At 40.8% G+C, this 18,207-nt stretch overlaps 1 protein-coding gene across 16 annotated transcripts in view; it reads left to right on the plus strand.

Moving 5' to 3' along the window:
- The window catches only part of AFF1 (ALF transcription elongation factor 1), a 196,929-nt gene that overhangs the window by 144,168 nt on the left and 34,554 nt on the right, over positions 1–18,207 (plus strand). For all 16 annotated transcript variants that reach the window (XM_055589058.1, XM_055589045.1, XM_055589048.1 and 13 more), the window contains 4 exons: positions 192–228; positions 3,819–3,870; positions 16,314–16,368; positions 16,486–16,523. In XM_055589058.1, the coding sequence (XP_055445033.1) occupies positions 192–228; positions 3,819–3,870; positions 16,314–16,368; positions 16,486–16,523 (182 nt within the window). The remainder of the gene's footprint in view (positions 1–191; positions 229–3,818; positions 3,871–16,313; positions 16,369–16,485; positions 16,524–18,207) is intronic.

Below are 18,207 nucleotides of genomic sequence, written 5' to 3' on the forward strand. Positions count from 1 at the left end.
TCATTATTGATTTTAAGATAAAGCATTATACTTTGGAAGGAAAAATGAACTGTAGGGAACAGCAGAAGAAATAAAACCCATTTTATGTAAAAATTAGATATATCAGTATTTATCAGATTTAGCAGTGGCACAACCTTGGATTTACAAACCTTAATATTTTATTAACTAGAGATTTTCATTTTTCTTTTTAGGATTCTCAGCATATCAGTTCTGCAGTCCCAAACCAAAGTAAGTAAATATGTGGAACTGATTATTGCATTGAAGAATAAAGCATGTTTTTTACTGTTTTAATATAGAAAATATTCATGGAAAATGATGAGGTTAACCTCAGCAGAGATGAGGTTAAAGCTAGGAAGGGCAAACATAAAGCTGTTTTCTAGGTGGAATTTCAGATTAATGTAAAGAGTTAATGAAAGTGTCTTACTAAAGTACCTAACAAATATAATTTGGCATTACCTGACATACGATAAATATCTCAAGAGTGACTCTAAAAGCATATACAATTATCCAGGAATTGTATAAAAAACAGATTGGAGTATGTTCTGTGTTTCTTGTATTTATTTTAAACAAAAGAAATTTCTACAAGGAAGAGAACACACAGCTTCTTTAGACCTTCTGTATATATTGGCCATATAATTCATTTTTAGTTCTTTTAAATGGATTGTAAATACTGGAGAATTCAGGAGGAAACAGAACCGTAACTGGATCTAGCCTCTCTCTTCATCCGTAACCCTTTGGTTCACTAAATTCTTTGTTTCCCAACTATATCCAAGGCATTTCAAGCCTTACAAAAATGACTGATGTACTTCCAGTCATTTAGTTCATCAACATATGGTGAGTGCCCAAGTTACAATGTATTGGTCTTCACAGGGCTTAGGGAGACCAAAGTAAGGTGCGTGGTGTGTTTATATGTGTGAGAGAAGGTTGCTCATAGATACTCCATGAAGGTAACTCTTCTTCAGATCTCTCCATCTCATTCTTTTCCCTCACTTATATTTTTCCCTTGATTATCTGATTATTTCAATTGCAAGGATTTAAGGAGAACAAAAGAGATGAGGAAAAATAAGAAATGGAATAGCCTTTCTCTAGAATAGGGGTTATGAAGAGTCGGACAGGACTGAGCGACTTCATTTCACTTTTCACTTTCATGCATTGGAGAAGGACATGGCAACCCACTCCAGTGTTCTTGCTTGGAGAATCCCAGGGACGGGGGAACCTGGTGGGCTGCCGTCTATGGGGTCACACCGAGTCGGACACGACTGAAGCGACTTAGCAGCAGCAGCAGCAGCAGAGCCTAAGAGTCAAATCTGTTGTGCAGCTAGTTTTGTAAAGAAGGTTTTATTAGGACACACCCATGCTCATTCATTTATTATCATGTCCCACACTATATAGCAAGCGAAGTTTAAAATAGTTACCATCAGACCTTTACAGAAAAAGTTTGCTTCTCCCTGCTCTACAGATACTGAGTAAGACCTTGTAAATAACTCCTAAATTTCCCCCAAATGCAGAGATATGGACCTGACCATCTTGGCTGGTATTGGGGAGATTGGGAAATCTTTCTCAACCTCTTGGCAGCCTATCCAAAGATAGATAACAAGTGAAGTGGCACAGCTCAGCTGTGAACAGGACTGCTATGCACCCCTCTCCTTCTTGCTCCTCCACTCCTCAATTCCCTCCCCCCCACCTTCTAGGGCTGCCAGTCATGCATATTATATGCCTTCCACTGAGTCACTCACAGCTTGCATGATTGCTACCTCCTGGTTTAAAAAGACCCTGTGATCCTTTAAACTGTGTGATTTCTCCTTTTAGCACAATACAGTTGAACTTCGCCAGGGGTGGAGGGCCTCCAGGCCTGTGGAACAGTGTAGACTGAGTCCTTGTTGCTCTGATGAGAAGTTTTCAGATGCTGGCAGGTCATCCATAGGTCTGGGCTCAGCAGATGCTTATTACCTTGGGGTCTTTTATGCTGCTGCTGTTCTGTCTATTGGTTCTGGAAAAGCTGGTTTACCCCTGTGAGAATGTGGGCGGGGGTGAGAGAGGGGTGCTAGTCGGACCCAAGAGGGGTCTGGTTGTGTGCTGGTTGAAGATGGAGTGGAGTATGTGCAGATAATAGCTTTCAGAGAAGTGAAGGGTGACATCTGTTTCTTAACGTATGCCCAACAAGCAAATTCAAATTTCATGAAAAATTAGGCTTTTGGAGTCTGTAGAGAATGAAGTGGTAAAGAACCCGCTTGCCAATGCAGGAGACAAAAGAGATGTGACTTCCATCCCTGGGTCAGGAAGATCCCCTGAAGATAGGCACAGCAACCCACTCCAGTATTCTTGCCTGGAGAATCCCATGAACAGAGGAGCCTGGCGGGCTACAGTCCATGGGGTTGCAAAGATTGAGACATGACTGAAGCGACTTAGGATGCATGCACACAGAGAATGAAGTGTATCCCATATATACATCCCTGTATGTCCCAGGATTTATGTCCACATGTTCAAAAAATACACAGCTGCTTGAGGATTACCAGAGCCTCGTGGAGCTTAGGACCTGGTCAGGATGTTTGTGTGGGAGCCCCTGTGTGTGGACTTCAGCCCCTTTAATTTGTAATCCCAGCCCTAATTTGCTAGCCAGAAGGGGAAACGATCTAAAAATACCGGGTAAGAGCTGCTGCCCCCATGAGGATGAAGCCCTGAACTGCAGTTAAAGGTCTCCGGGGTCATTTGTGGTTACTCTACCACCCACTGTCTGAAAGGCACCCATGTTGCCACTCAGCTTCTGCGTCAGGTCCAGACACAGACACAGTCTCCCAGCTCCTCTTCAGTCTCTACACGTAACATTTCCTGTTCCTTTCTGGGTTATGTCAGGTAGCACCAGCAGGTTACTCTTTCTGAGAAATTGTTGTATGGTGCCTGGTGGCTGTATCGTGCCCTGGTGGCATCTCAAAGTATTAACGTCCCATCATGGCACTCGGAGCCCTCTGACCTCCCCAGGGCCCCTCACATTGCCCTCCACACACTCTGCACCCCAGCCTTCCCCTTTCTCATCTGCAGCATTTCAGTTGCTCCCACATTTCCTGCCTTCCCTCACATCATCCCTTCTGCCTGAGGGCCTTCTTCACCCTCATCTCCCTCTTGCCCGCAGTAATTTGTGTCAAAAATCTCACCCATCCTTTGCAACACACACACCTAATTTTGTTTCTTTTCTGATTTGCCTGCTTTCATCGTGCCCAGTGGTGTGGTGAATCTCTAGATTCCCGGGACGTTTCCTCTAGATGATGGGTTGTGTGCGGATCTCTCACAGCCTAGGGCTGTAGATGCTGTTCCTGTTTGCTGTCTCTCGGTCAGCTGTACACTCATCGAGGACGGGGGCATATGTCTTGAGCATCTTGGTGTCTATGAGAGGCAGTTTGTGACCAGCAGTTGAACGAATGAGTCAGGGGTGTTGAATGATGGGGGGACAGGTGGGAGCACAGGCGGCCAAGGACAGAGGCTGTGAAAGAGAGTGCGGCTGATGGATGTGTGACATCAAACCAGGTGGTGCTTCCACAGGAGCCCCCTTCAGTGGACCCCGAAGAGAGTCTTCTGTGGGGTCAGCTGGCCGGGCAGCATTCTCAGGGTTTTCCAGTTCTGAGCAAGCCCTCTCTCAAGATGTAACATAAATGTTATTTTATAATAGCTCTCTGTTGACAAAATTTAAGTGTACTAAGTGTTTTTAGGTGAAAAGGTGGTGGGGAAATAGCAGGAAAAAAAAAAAAAAAGAGGGGATTTATAACTAACAATCTCATGCATTTGTCATTGTGCTCATCTGATCATTTTTCCCTCCTCCACAGAACAGTATGATACATCTTCAAAAACTCACAGTAATTCTCAGCAGGGAACATCGTAAGTAGCATGTTTTTTGTTTATTAAAAGTTTATAATGTTATAATTTCCCATGTAAATCTGTTGCTTAGATTTTTTCCCCCCACTTGCTTTCAGAATATGACTCATAAAACACTGCTGAGTTGTGAAGGGAAGAACTGACCTACATTTCTATTGGGGTTAAGTTCTCCCGTTCAAAGTCGAGGCACCTTCAGCATTTGCTAAGGGGTTTTCTCAAAAAGAAAGGCATTTGAGCCATTATTTACATGTTAACTCTGGAAAATAGAAGGTTTTAGCTTTATAAATTTCAGTCTTAAGTAGCTTTAGCTTTTGGAAGCAAATTTGGGGGGAGGTGCACAGTTGTAGACTTTCTGCCACTTTTTTGGCCTCATTTTAACTAATAAAGAATGTCTTGCTGCCCAGCTGTTCTTTATTAAGACCAAGTAAGTCCAGATATGTTTGGGGTTTTTGAAACAGTTGAAAATACGTAGTAGAGAATATTTCAACTGTATTTTCAAACAGTTGAAAATACGTACCAGCATTTTGAACTAATTTGTCATTTCTTGGTGGTACTGAACTAATAATTCTCTTCATGACTAGTAGTGGTTCAGCTAGTGAGTGAGGAGATCTTTCTCGCCTCAGATATTTGATCAGTTACTAACACAGCATTGCTTGTCTCCGAGGACTTCAACTTTCTTCTCATTTTAAGGCCTAGGATTTGTCCCATGCATTTTTGGAAGGCAGTGCTGTGCTGGATTGAATATTTTGGAAACTAGATAGTTGAAGCAGAGGTTGTTTTCTCTCTTCACCATGACTGAATATGAGACTGGGTGAAATAACTATTTCCAGAGCCAGGTCCTTGATGTAGTCACTTTCACTTCTTGATGGTAAAGTAAGAAAAAAAATAGTTTTGTTGTTGTTGTTGAAAAGATAGATTTATTATAGTTTCCAGGTTGGATTTGGGTATATAATAAAAATCTGTTGATGACTTTTTGCTTTATTCTCCTTTACTAGAAAAAAAATTAACCCAATGGTAGTTATTCTTTGCCTTTTGTTGTTGTTGTTTTTGCATTTTCTTTTTCCCTTTCTTTTTGCTTAAAAAAAAGTTTTTTTACTCCTGTGTTCTGAAGATCGAGAATCACTGCATTAGATTGCATTTAGGGGTGCAGGCGGTTGGTTTAGCCAGTTGGTGGCTGGTGAGGGATTGACAGGACACCTCCAGGGACCACACTTGCAATAACCCTGTGGATGCTCTGTGGCTGCCCTCAGCTTGTACACCTTGTGCTCGTGGTATAATGGTTGGTAGTAAAGCCACACAGACCATAAGAGGACCCAGCTACTGTCTTTACTGGGGGCAGCGAGGGAAGGCAAGCTGAAGTGCTTTCAGCCCTACAAGAACTTGGCAATAAGAACAGAGACAAGGAGCGCCCTGAGCAGCAGAGCGAGTGGGGCAGCTGCACCAAAGGAAGGAAGGGGCTGTGTCCTGGGCCGGTGTGTAGCGGGAGAAAGGCCCCTGGATCTGACCTGGTCCCAGCTGCCCCTGCCCACTCCATTTTCCATCAGCTTTCAGACAGGTCGTTCATAGGGACTCAGAGCGTTTTCTATGACCATTTTGCTACTCGGGGTTGCTCTCCTGATGAAGTGAGTTAAACCACTGAAATCAGAGGTGCCTGCAAGTTTATAACAGATATGCTCATATCCTGTGACACGTGTAGTGTTTTCTTTATTTTTTAATATGAAAAATTTTGGATAATTTATATGTGTATTTATTTTTTGGCTATCCTGGGTCTTCGTAGCTGTGCAAGGGCTTTCTCTAGTTGCAGCGAGAGGGACTACTCTTCAGTTGTGGTACCTAGGCTTCTCACTGCCGTGGCTTCTCTTATTGCAGAGCATGGGCTCTACGGCACTCGGGCTCAAATGTTGTGGAGCGCCGGCTAAGTTGCCGTGTGGCCTGTGGAATCTTCCTGGACCAGGGATTGAACCTGTGTCCCCTGCGTTGGCCGGTGGATTCTTAACCACTGGACCACTGGGGAAGTCCCTGTAGTGTTTTCTGGATAAAAACTATTGCTTTGCCCTGTATAAAGTTAACCTGGAGAAGAACATAGGTTTGGAGAAGGGAGGAAAGCAGGGCCTGGTGCAGGTAGAGAGGACCAGAGTGACGTAGGAGAGAGAAATCTTGAGGCTGGATGAATACGGTGGGTTGTATGCCCAGGGGGTTGGCAGTATTGATTAGCGCCAAAATGAAATGTCCCTATGGGGAAAAGAATCACTTTTATGGAGATTGGATGACAGCAGAGTCCCAGTTAATTCTGTCGAGGGCAAGTGTTGTTTCAGAGTTAGCATGGCAGATCTCTTAGCGCTCACAGGTTCGTTTGATCTTAGGTCAGCCTGAGGGTTCTTTGACAAGCAGTTAAACTGTCTGAATGGCACAGAGCCTGGCAGGGAGACCATCTAATGCACTTTGGATGTCAGGAAAGAAGATGTTAATTTCAGGGTCATTTGTTCTTTGGTTTTAAAAATCAATCTAGGTCCTAATACTTTTTCTTTCAGAGTTCCTAGTACTTGGGCCTCCTTACAAAAGCAGAGTGGTGCTTATTATCAAAGAGGGATAAGAGGACCTGGCCCTGGAGAATAAGCTGTGGATATTAATAACTTTTAACATCTGTCCAGACTTGGGTGCGGGTGGGCGGTAGCCAGGTGGTAGAAGAATGTAAGTGTGAAAGAAATGTTTTGAATCTGTTACGTTTAATCTCTGTAGTTGAAACTCTAGTTAGCTGTCAAGTGATGAGTTCGTTCTACCACGCACCACAGGGAAGGGATTAGCTAGGAATCCAGTGCTATTTGCTCCCAAGTTTAGGGGAGGGGATGTTGATTTAAGGGCTCCTAGCTTTGGAATTCTCTGCCTTTCCAAAACTTAGGTCTGTTGAGTTCTCCGGGCACAGTACAAAGCATTTCCTTTTTCTGTACCGCTGTTATGCCCTTTGGGCTTCCCAGGTGGCTCAGTGATAAAGAATCCGCCTGCCAAGTAGGAGACATGGGTTCAGTCCCTGGGTTGGGAAGATCCTGTGGAGGAGGGCATGGCAACCCACTCCAGTATTCTTGCCTGGAGAATCCCATGGACAGAGGAGCCTGGTGGGCTACAGTCCATAGGGTCGCGAAGAGTTGGCTATGACTTACTAACAACAGCAACATTATTTCCTTCATGTGTGTGATCGTGGGTAGTGCATTCAGACACAGTTTCCTAATACCAGTGCTTTCACCAGCCTCTCAGAATGGATAACGTGCTAATGTTTTAGAAGCTATACAGCAGTTGATGGGCATTGTTGTGACTGACTTGCTTTTCCTTCCCACCCGCTACCTCCCCCCACATTGCCAAGTCCTAACTAGATGGTGCCCTCCTTTCTGTTTATTTTTGCTTCAGAAATCATCAGTTAGAGAAGTGAACAATTACAGCAATTTGAAAAAAAATTTTTTTAATATATTTATTTACAACTGTGCTGGGTCTTTATTGCTGCACAGCATGTGGAATCTTCCTGGATCCAGGGATCAGACCCATGTCTCCTGCATTGGCAGGTAGATTCTTTACCACTGAGTCACCAGGGAAGCCCAGCAATTTGAAATTTTTATTACTTACTTGGAACATTTCTTTTCACATGAGGGGAAGCATTTGAACCTGAAGACTAGGGTTGGGATTGCCCTGGAAGTTCAATCGGGCTTCACTGGTGGCTCAGATGGTAAAGTATCCATCTGCCAATGCAGGAGACCCGGGGTTCAATCCCTGGGTTTGGAAGATTCCCCTGGAGAAGGGAATGGCAACCCTTCTCAGTATTCTGGCCTGGAGAATTCCATGGACAGAGGAGCCTGGCATGCTACTGTCCATAAAGTCACAAAGAGACACGACTGAGTGACTAACACTTTCACTTATATATATATATATATGTAAAACTGAATCACTTTGCTGTACAGCAGAAATTAACACAACATTATAAGTCAGCTGAACATCAGTTAACAAAAAAGGTTGTGCTTTATGAAGGTGTCTCACCTGAGATCTTTATTTCACTTGACAGCTCTGACTTAAAGGGCTATTTGCTGATAAATGTTTGGAAGAAGTATTAATAGTAGAAGTTACCCCAAGGGGCTAAACTTATAAATTATTTGTCCTTGCGAGTATACCCCTGTCCCTTATTCACAGTTCTTCAGCTCTTTTGAAAGCAAGGAACATATATTTGTACTGGTCAGTGATATATCTGTACGTCTACAGTAAACCTTCAGCTTCCCAGAATGTAAATAAAGAGCTCTTCATTAATAATAATAATTCTTGGTTCTCAAATATCTGGCATTGCTAGAAAAAGATGCATTCTGTTTTTATTCCCAACTGAATAAGTAATTGTGAATCCAAAGTTACTGGTATTCATAATTATTTTAGTGACGTAGATATAGAAGAAAATGTTCTGTTTTTCAAGAGAAAAAAGTAGAGGTATTAAATGACAGAGAATAAAGCTTTTTTTTTTTTTTTTTTTAATGAGTTACTATTAGCCATGCTAGGAGACGTCAGAGTTTATAATACTGGGTACTGAAAAATTTCCGTGCTTGGGTGAAAGGAAACAAATGGTCATTCTGAACAGTGTTTGAAAAATTTGCTTATTTCAGAATTATAGTTACCGCAACACATAAATCAATATTTAGAAAATGGTAAAACTCCCAAAGGCAGAAGTACCTCCTTTCATGGTAGAATCAACAGTCTTTTGGAATAGTCAATTTAATTCTTGGGTTTCTGGCTTTAATAGACCATATTCTAGGATCTCTTGCAGGACAGTATTTAACTTAACATTGTATACAAAGTTATGCTAGGGACTTGCATAATATTGAAGGGATATTCTGGTGAAGCTGTGAAGTGAAGCATATATGTGTTTTATATTAACTTTTTGGCTGTGCTGGGTCTTCATTGCTGTGCGTGGGCTTTCTCTAGTTACAGTGCTTAGGCTTCTCATTGCGATGGCTTCTCTTGTTTCAGAGCATAGCCTCTAGGCACACGGGCTTCAGTAGTTGCGGCATGTGGGCCAGTAGTTGCCCCAAGGCATATGAACTTCTCTTGGACCAGTTATTGAACCTGTGTCCCCTGATTTGGCAAATGGATTCTTAACCACTGGACCACCAGGGAAGTCCAAAGCATATTTTAAATAATTATAAAAAATACTGCCAAAGTGCTGGACAATCATCTTCTCCAAAGTATTCTCCTTGGATCTCTATATATTTCCCAAATGATGGCTTGAACTATTCTGGGAGCACCGGGATAATATATACTTGGTCTTAGACCAAAGGTCAAAAAAAATGGACAAGAAGAATAAGTTTATCAAGTGCCTGTTGTACAGAAGGTGTTACGTAAATGAGTTTGTTTATGTTCTGCATAAGAAAAATCATTCTCATTCTTTAACATGCTTTGACCCCAATTATATAAATATTATTCTCTGGGCTTGATGCCAGGCAATTTGGAGATGCTTCCAAAAGTTGCCTCCCATTCATCCATTCAGTACTTAATTCTTAAACACATGCTGTGTGGCTGATGCTTGGGGAAATAGTAGCCAACAAGATAAAGTCCTTGTCTTCCATGTCTTGTAGCTAAATGCAGGTGGCAGAAAGTACAAACTAGGTGATGTGATAGGGACAGGCTTGAGGAGGCATTGGGGTGGTGGTGATGTTGATACTTCTGGGAGGCTCAGGAAAGTCTCTCAGAGACGGTGGCATTTGATCTGGAACCTGAATGGTGAGAGGGAGGCAGATAATACTTGCCACCTTAAAAGAGGCTTGTTGGGCTGCAGGCTCTAAAGGCATTTGAAAACCAAGGAAACCAACCCTGAATGTTCATTGAAGGAATGATGCTGAAGCTCTAGTATACATTGGCCGTGTGATGCAAAGAGCTGAGTCATTGGAAAACACCCTGATGCTGGGTAAGATTGATGGCAGAAGGAGAAGGGGCCAGCAGAGGATGAGATTGCTAGATAGCATCACTGACTCAATGGATGTGAGTTGATAAAACTCTGGAAGAGAGCGGAGGACAGAGGAGCCAGGTGTGCTGCAGTCCATGGAGTTGCAAAGAGTTGGACACGACTGAGCAGCAACAATTCTTACTGGAAGTGACTCAGTTCAGTTTAGTCACTCAGTTGTGTCCGACTCTTTGCAACCGCCTGGACTACAGCACACCAGGCTTCTCTGTCCATCACCAACTCCCAGAGCTTGCTCAAACTCATGTTCATCGAGTCGGTGATGCCATCCAGCCATCTCATCCTCTGTCATCCCCTTCTCCTGCCTTCAGTCTTTCCTAGCATCAGGGTCTTTTTCAACGAGTCAGCTCTTCGCATCAGGTGGCCAAAGTATTGGAGTTTCAGCTTCAACATCAGTCCTTCCAATGAACACTCAGGACTGATTTCCTTTAGGATTGATTGATTGGATTTCCAAGGGACTCTCAAGAGTCTTCTCCAACACCACAGTTCAAAAGCATCAATTCTTTGGCGCTCAGCTTTCTTTATAGTCCAACTCTCACATTCATACATGACTACTGAAAAAACCGTAGCTTTGACTAGACCGTCCTTTGTCGGCAAAGTAATGTCTCTGCTTTTTAATATGCTATCTAGGGTCTAGTGGAAGTGACTACTTTGAAATAATTATATGCATATGGAAGACAAATATGGAAGGGTGTCTGTCCTTAAGGGTCTATTTAAGTCTTATTTTTAATCATACTGCTAATTTACTTGAGTAAGTGACCCCAGAGTTTGCCCACTCAGCTACCCTGCAGAAGCCTCTGAGGCCTTCCATAACCTATAACCTACCTCTTCACCTCCTTCTTTATGCTCCCCCAACACCCCAAACACACACACACACTTCCCACTCTGGCCACATTGACCTCTCTCCTGTTTCCTGTGCCCTGATCACTCTCCTGCATTTCTTGCACTGTGCGCCCTCCTTGAATGTCATCCCTTCATCAGTCCAGTCTTCCCTGACTAACCTGATGTAGAAGAACAACCCATAGCCACTTTCTCTCTTATGCTTTTCTCCCCTCTGCAGGCTTGTTACACATTCAGAAAGAATGTGCTTTGGTTACTTACCTGCCTCCCCTGGGCTCTGAGCGCACAAGACAGGGATTTCTGTCTGCTTAGAGTTGTATCCATAAAGTCCAGAGCAGGGCCTGGCACATAGTAAATACTCAGAATAAATACGGAAGGAGAAAACATTGCACATAAACTTGATTAAATACCTGTAAGCAATGTTTAATAGAATATCATTTTCAGTAATGATTCTTCTAGATTTTGTTTCCTGTTGTCTAGTATGTCATCTTGTACTAGTATCTTGTTTATCATACTTAATGACTTAATCTTATTTATTAACTTCAATGGGCTTCCCTGGTGGCTCAGACGGTGAAAAATCTGCTTGCAGTGCAGACCTGGGTTTGATCCCTGGGTTGGGAAGATCCCCGGGAGAAGGGAATGGCTAGCCACTCCAGTATTCTTGCCTGGAGACTCCTATGGATGGAAGAACATATCTGGCTATGGTCCATAGGGTCACAAAGAACTGGACATGATGGAGCTATTAACACACACAGACCTCAACTTTTCCCTCATTTATACCCTTGTGATTTTTCTCATGTCCTTGTTTGACTTCAGAAAATCTTCACTTCATCCATGAAGTTTAAATAATCTTTCACACCTCTATAATTTTTGCCTTATTAACCTTAAGGTCACATATTATGGTGAATCATGTACCCAGTGACTTATCCCTCTGCCCTGGTAGCCCACCATCTCCCATAGACGGTCTCTCCTAAACTTGAATTCTGCCAATTACTGTCACCATTTGGAGAGTCTCCAGTTTTATACTGTGTCACAGTGTCTTAGGGGCTCCGCTTTTTCATTTTAAAAAAATTAATGGTATGTGGAGCCCTCTAAATAACTTGTCACCTCCCATCACCTCCTGCACAAAGCATTTGCAGTCCTTATTTCTGCCCTTCACCGAAAAAGAAATCAAATCCTGATGTAACTTAAACATTTGGGAAATATGAGAATTGTGCAGGTTTGCACGTTCTCACATGCTCATTAGTGGTTTTTGAAAAGTACATATCACTTCATTTGCCATTGTGGGCACGCCTAGTGCCAGGTTTGTGACTTATTAATCATAAGCAACTACTTTGAGCTTGCCTCCACTTGCTCTTTTCCAAATCAAAGGTATGGCCCGATCATAGGAAATGTTAAGCTAAGAAATCAGCGTATTGAAAGAGTTTGGGGTTCTGAATTAAGATGTTACAGTGTATTGGCAGTGGAAGCTTTGGGTAAGCCTAGTACAAGGGATAGTAAAAGAATAAAGGCTTGTCTGGTGTGTCCTCACACAGTAACCATCAGGCTCTGAGCTGCTGAAGCATGCCTGCTGGAACCTGCATGCAGCTCTTTCAGCTTTGCAAAACAGCTGTCTGAAGAATGCATTTGTTTCAAAGGGGCTTGAGGATTGTTTGTAACCCTTCAGTAAGAAGTTCTCGTAACTGATCATGTAAAATGTGGTTAAACCTACATGGTAGTTCAAAGAGTCGCTTTACCTGAGCATTTGCTTTCTTTTGAACAGTGCCAGGCCTGGCCATATGGTTCCTTATGCTTTGAAATAATTTTTTTTTTTTTCCCCCTTAGAGTTTGGAAATGAAATTCGTTATTTGACCAGTTTGAATAGTATGTAAACTAGTCCATCCTAAAGGAAATCAGTCCTGAATATTCATTGAAAGGACTGATGCTGAAGCTGAAACTCCCATACTTTGGCCACTTGATGCAAAGAATTGACTCATTTGAAAAGACCCTGATGCTGGGAAAGATTGAAGGCAGGAGGAGAATAGTGTATTCATTTTACTTCAGCAGTATAGTTCTTACTTTCTTTTAAACCAGAGTCTTTCTCTCAGTGGCTTCTGGCACTTAGTTTTCATGCACTCAGTTGGTTTCTTAACCACTGTCCTATGTTGGCCAGAGCTAGGAGATGGTATCCAATGAAATGGCTTTTGCATGCCAGCTCCAGCATATAACCAACTTCATGATTTTAGGCAAGTTAGGTGGCTATTCTGAGCTGTTTCCTCCTCCCTTAGGATGTGAGGGGGTGATCAGAGCCAGCCCATGGGATTGTGCATAAAATCACTGCAAGTTCAGATCACAGAAAGGGCACAGCTATGTGGTACTGTTACTTAATCAGCAAAAGGGATGCTGTTCATTCAGCCAGTTTCTTAGGCTGCCTGCCAAGTTCTAGATAAAATATATTTTCTAGATAAAATCATATTTTCGCCTTCATATTTTCTGACTTGATCCTACCTCAGAAAAGCTTACAGTTCAGTATGGCCCTTGGGTCTTATGTTTCTTAACTTAGGTTTTATTGGTATGAAGGAGACTAGATCTAAGAGGTTTGCTTCTCTTTTAGTCGGTGCAAAGATGCTCACCCAAATGTGCTGTAATTTGTCATCTTGACATTCAAAGACCAGTCTATTGCATATCAATAGAGTATAGTATGTGAAGCATAGTATAGTAATATATCTTATATGAAGATCCTAAAACATAACTAGTATGGTAATTTAGTGATATGCATGGCCTCAAATTCAGATATTTGTGGCACAAGTAGAGGAGTTTAGCAACTCATCCCTTTAAACATAACACCTTTACCTGTCTTCAAGTTACATTTTTTCCCAACTATATAGATTCTTTTTTTAAAAAATTATAATGGCATTGATGTTTAATTTTCTATATTAACAAAACTTAGTCATGTTTTTTAAGTAACCTTTTTTCTTTTTAGAGATACAATATATGTTTGTTATCCGAAACTTGAGAAAATATCTCTTTCCCCAATACTGATTTATATTGAGCTACCCATCGCTAATGATAGACTAAACCTTGGTTTCTGGAAGATTCTGTGGCTACTGTTGGCTGAGTTGCAAGACATAATACACTGTTTCTGCTGACTCTTATGTCAAATAAATGATGCCCATGAATTTCGATTAAGTGAAATGTTGGATTGGCCATTAAGTTTATTCATGCTTTCCTGTAAGACGGCATGGACAACCCAAAGGAACTTTTGGCTAACCTAATACCACGTGTAAATCCTTATTACATCCTACTTAAGTGTTTGGTTCTGTTTGACCTTATTGGTTTCTTCTCTCTGTCTCTCTTTTTCTTTTTGAGTTAATGCTTCTTTGGAGATATCTTTAGCAGTCTCTTTTACAGGTCACTATCGGTCAGCCCTTTCGGTCTTGAATAACCTGCAAGCTTGTTTTGTTATCATCTGCCTACCTAATGCTCTGAAGGGGAGAAGGATCTATGAGCATTTTTACAGTCCCTTTTTATCCCCTCAACAAGTAGAGTAAAAGTCAGAACAAGTACCTTCTGAGTTACTGAACATACAGTATCTTATATACTTTCTGACTTGAGAGTATATATGCACAGAAGCTCGGCATTCAGTAGCTAAGCAAACAAAGTTTTTAGTTAGTCCTCTGCTTGCAACAGGAAGTGTGGTTGGATTACATGATCATTGATGTTTCAGGAAATTAAGGCAAATCAGCTTTATACAAAACAAACCCAATGACTGGGAAACAAAGAGGTCCATTTACTGTGGTTTTGTTGTTGCTGGTTTATACTGAATATACTTTGCCAGGTTTTTTTTTCCCCCTAGGTATATTGTATCTAACATTTCTTCTAAAGATATATCTTTTTTTTTTAATTTATTTTTTTTATTGAAGGATAATTGCTTTACACAAAGATATATCTTTTATCTTCTGCTTGTGTATATCCCAGCCAGGCTGTTTTTAAAGCAATAAACCTGTTGAGTGACTTTTTCTTGTACATCATTATGATTGCTGCTGCCAAGTTCTGCATCTGAAGGCTGTGTCTTCTATCCTTGCTAAAATAGGAATTTAGCTTCTACTTGGTAAATATTGGGCTTCCCAGGTGGCAGGAGATGCGGAAGACTCGGGTTTGATCCCTGGGTTGGGAAGATCCCCTGGAGGAGGAAATGGTAACCCACTTCAGTGTTCTTGCCTGGAGAAACCCATGGACCCTGGAGGTCCAGGGTGGGCTATAGTCTGAAGCATTGCAAAGAGTCAGACACGAATGAACACACATAGAAAAATATTGAGCAAGGTCTACATTTACAAGTGGCTAACAGTTTTCATTTTTAGTGAAAAAACTTATCACAAGATGTTTTTTAGTGCATTTGTTGGTGAAAATAAGTCCTTGGCAGAATTACAACATTGCACACAGGTGGTCATTTTGAAAGAGCCAAGTTTTATCCTTTACTTTCATTAGAAAATAAAGTGATTTTTTTTTTTACCATAGATTCCCCAAAAAATAATGCCTGCTTACTTCAGTGGCAGGTTAGCAACTGAACAATGAGTTTGCAATAAAAATTGTTCGTAAGAATATCGAAGAGGTATTTTTAGAAGTACTGAAGGATTGTAACTTCTGTATAATTTGCTTTTTGGAACATCACTAATACTCCCTATTTTTTCCCATAGTTTCACTTACAGCATTTCCTCAAATAGTCGTGCTTGTAAATTTGGGGGAAGTGGGAGGGAACAATTACTGATTTATTCCTTTGATGTTGGCTATCTCCATGGAAGAAGGTAAAGAAGAGGACGGGTAGGGAAGGGGCTAAGATCGGAGTAAACATGTACAGATTGGAAAATGTTTGCTTTTGATATTTAGGTTCATCATAAACCTGAATGCCTAGAGATAAGTCTTAATATAACTTTGAGGACATGAACTGAGTTTCTTTCATATTTCTATCTGAATGATAGCAGTAAGGTTAATCATTTTTTAGACAACAGTACTATTTGCATTACTACTGCTTTGTCTACTGATTAGTGTTCAAGCAGACAGAAGAAGAGGTTTGTGTGTGTGTGAAAAAGTTCAATGTTAATGTCTTTTGGACAAAGATGTAACGTAATTGTTTGGTGACAGTTGCCTCAATAAGCTTCATATGTCTTATTCTATATTTATTAAATTAATATAGTACTTTTAAATTAATAATATTTTATTTAATAATTTAATAATAAGTATTATTAAAATAAGTATTAAAATAATTACATAGGTATTAAATTAATAATGGTACTTTTGAAGTGTCGGGCACTGTTTTTGTTGTTGTTTCTTTGTGTGGACATGGGAACTTAAGTCTCAGGGCTGGCAACAAACCCCTTGTAGAACTTGTAGTTCTGCTTTTAATGCTCCGAATGTGTGAAACAGTCAGCTTTGAAATGATAAGGAGCTTGGACTGAACAGGTTTCTGTGTTTAAATTGTAAAACTTAACATTTCCAGGAAAATGAAGCATTTGGTGAATAAAGAAAAGTTATACCTGTCCCACCCCCTCTTTTTTCATTAAGCACTTTTTCCTGTTTATATGTGAAAAAAGGTTTTTAGACATTATTTTAAATTCTGCAATGTCTCTGCCCCTGCCTGTCCCAGCATGCTCAGAGATGACCTTCAGCTCAGTGACAGTGAGGCCAGTGACAGCGATCAAGTAAGTTCTGTACACCCCATCATACCAAGACTCCTTTAATCCTCAGTATTTTGGAGCCACTTACCCTGTTTTTTTGTTCTTTTCCTGGTCCTTCTTCCCCTTACTGTGAATGTCCAGACCTCAGAGAAGCCTCCTTTCGCACCTGCACCTCCAAGGTATTGTGTTCTGGTTTCTCCCCATCTATACAGAATGTTTGCTTTTTTCTACCAAATGGGAAAATTAGTCTTATGTAGTACTTTCATGGCGTCTTCATGGGAGGAGATGGAAGATCACAGGTAAAAGAAAGGACCTGTTTAATATTGCGGAAGCTTAAGTCAGCCCTCGAGAGGTTGTTTATAAAACAGAAAGAATCCCTGTGTCCACCTGAATCTTTAGTTGGCTTTGTATGTTTAAAATTTGAGCCTTTAAAATAAGCTTCAATCACTTCCATCAGTATTATGTAACCAGCATTTGAGAAGTCATATTGAAGAGCCCAGTGTTTTTATGAAAGAGACAGGTTTACTATGTCTGCAAAACTAAAGCCAAATTATTTCTAGAAGTTGTTTTCCATAGTCCCTGTCTTCACAGTTGTGTCGATTTTCCAATTGCTTTAGGTGCTTTTTAAAATGAACTGCAATACATTTTAGTGTGACAGAAAATGGCACCCTTTTCACTTTGTAAACAACCATATTTTAGAAAATGTAATGCTTTCATTGCTGAAAATGGAAATTTTCTGAACTACCTTTATTTACCATATCCTCTGATACTGAATTTAATGATTTAATAGGCCAGTACCTGACCTCCATGGACAGAGAGTTCAATTACCCCGTAGCTGTTTTAGTCCCTTGAGAGGTGGTCATCCATTTTGAGACAAGCTCACTGCTGAAAACCTCTCATCCAGCTGAGTTTTCTGTTAATGACGGGGAAGGTCACTTAATTATGTGAGATCTTAAGGATTCATAAACTCTGCTTATTTATAGCTCATTTTGTTCAGTCATTTCTCATGATTTCTAACAACTTAGAAAATATGACAAAGTAACCTAACTTTGTTATAGGAGTAGATGAGGGGGAGGAAAGAGAGAGAAAAAAAATCCCTGCAAAGTGGAGGATACATTAGAGGCAGGAATAATATTGAAAGTGTATCTGTTTCTGACTCTCACTGGCTTAAGCTCATTAGCTATTACAAATTTGAAATGAGAAAATTCTGTTTTTATATAGTGTTGTTTAAAAATCGCCTCAACTAGTGATTTTATTACTGTCTAATAATTTTTCATTATTCTAATATAGTTATTTAATGTATTGGTTATTTTGAAAATGTTCTGGGTAGGTTTGGAGGCTTTCACAGTTGTAGTTATTAACTGCTTTGGCTAATTCCATCCGGGCAAGGCTTTAAGATACGTGTTGCCATTCTTTGTCCAGCAGTATGATCACTGTGTTTTCTCAGAGCCCTAAGGTTTTTGCCCTGTTCTGAAAACTTAACAGTTGTTATTCTCTCTGATATTCAGCTGATATTTGGGGATGATCTCTCATAAAGAAAGTCCATTTTATCATCTCCCCAAAAAGTGTGAGTGGATTATCACTTTCCAAAGGAACCCCATTTGTATTCAGCAGCCTCTGGCTACTCTGCAGTTGGTTCTCATATCAAGCATGCAGGGACACTTGAATGGATTGGCTGTTCTTTTATAAGTCAACTTCTTTGGGTTTTATATTGCAGGCCTCAGCAAACTTAAAAGGTCAGAAAGTCAAGGTTTTAGGCTTTGTAGGCCGTAAAGCCTGTGCTGCAACTCTTCAGCTCTGCTTTTGTAGTACAGAAAGGATGCAGAAAATAAAGGGGTGTGGCTGTATTCCAATAAAACTTTA

Source organism: Bubalus kerabau, chromosome 7 (genome assembly GCF_029407905.1).
Source record: "Bubalus kerabau isolate K-KA32 ecotype Philippines breed swamp buffalo chromosome 7, PCC_UOA_SB_1v2, whole genome shotgun sequence".
In the NCBI taxonomy this organism is placed as follows: Eukaryota; Metazoa; Chordata; class Mammalia; order Artiodactyla; family Bovidae; genus Bubalus; species Bubalus kerabau.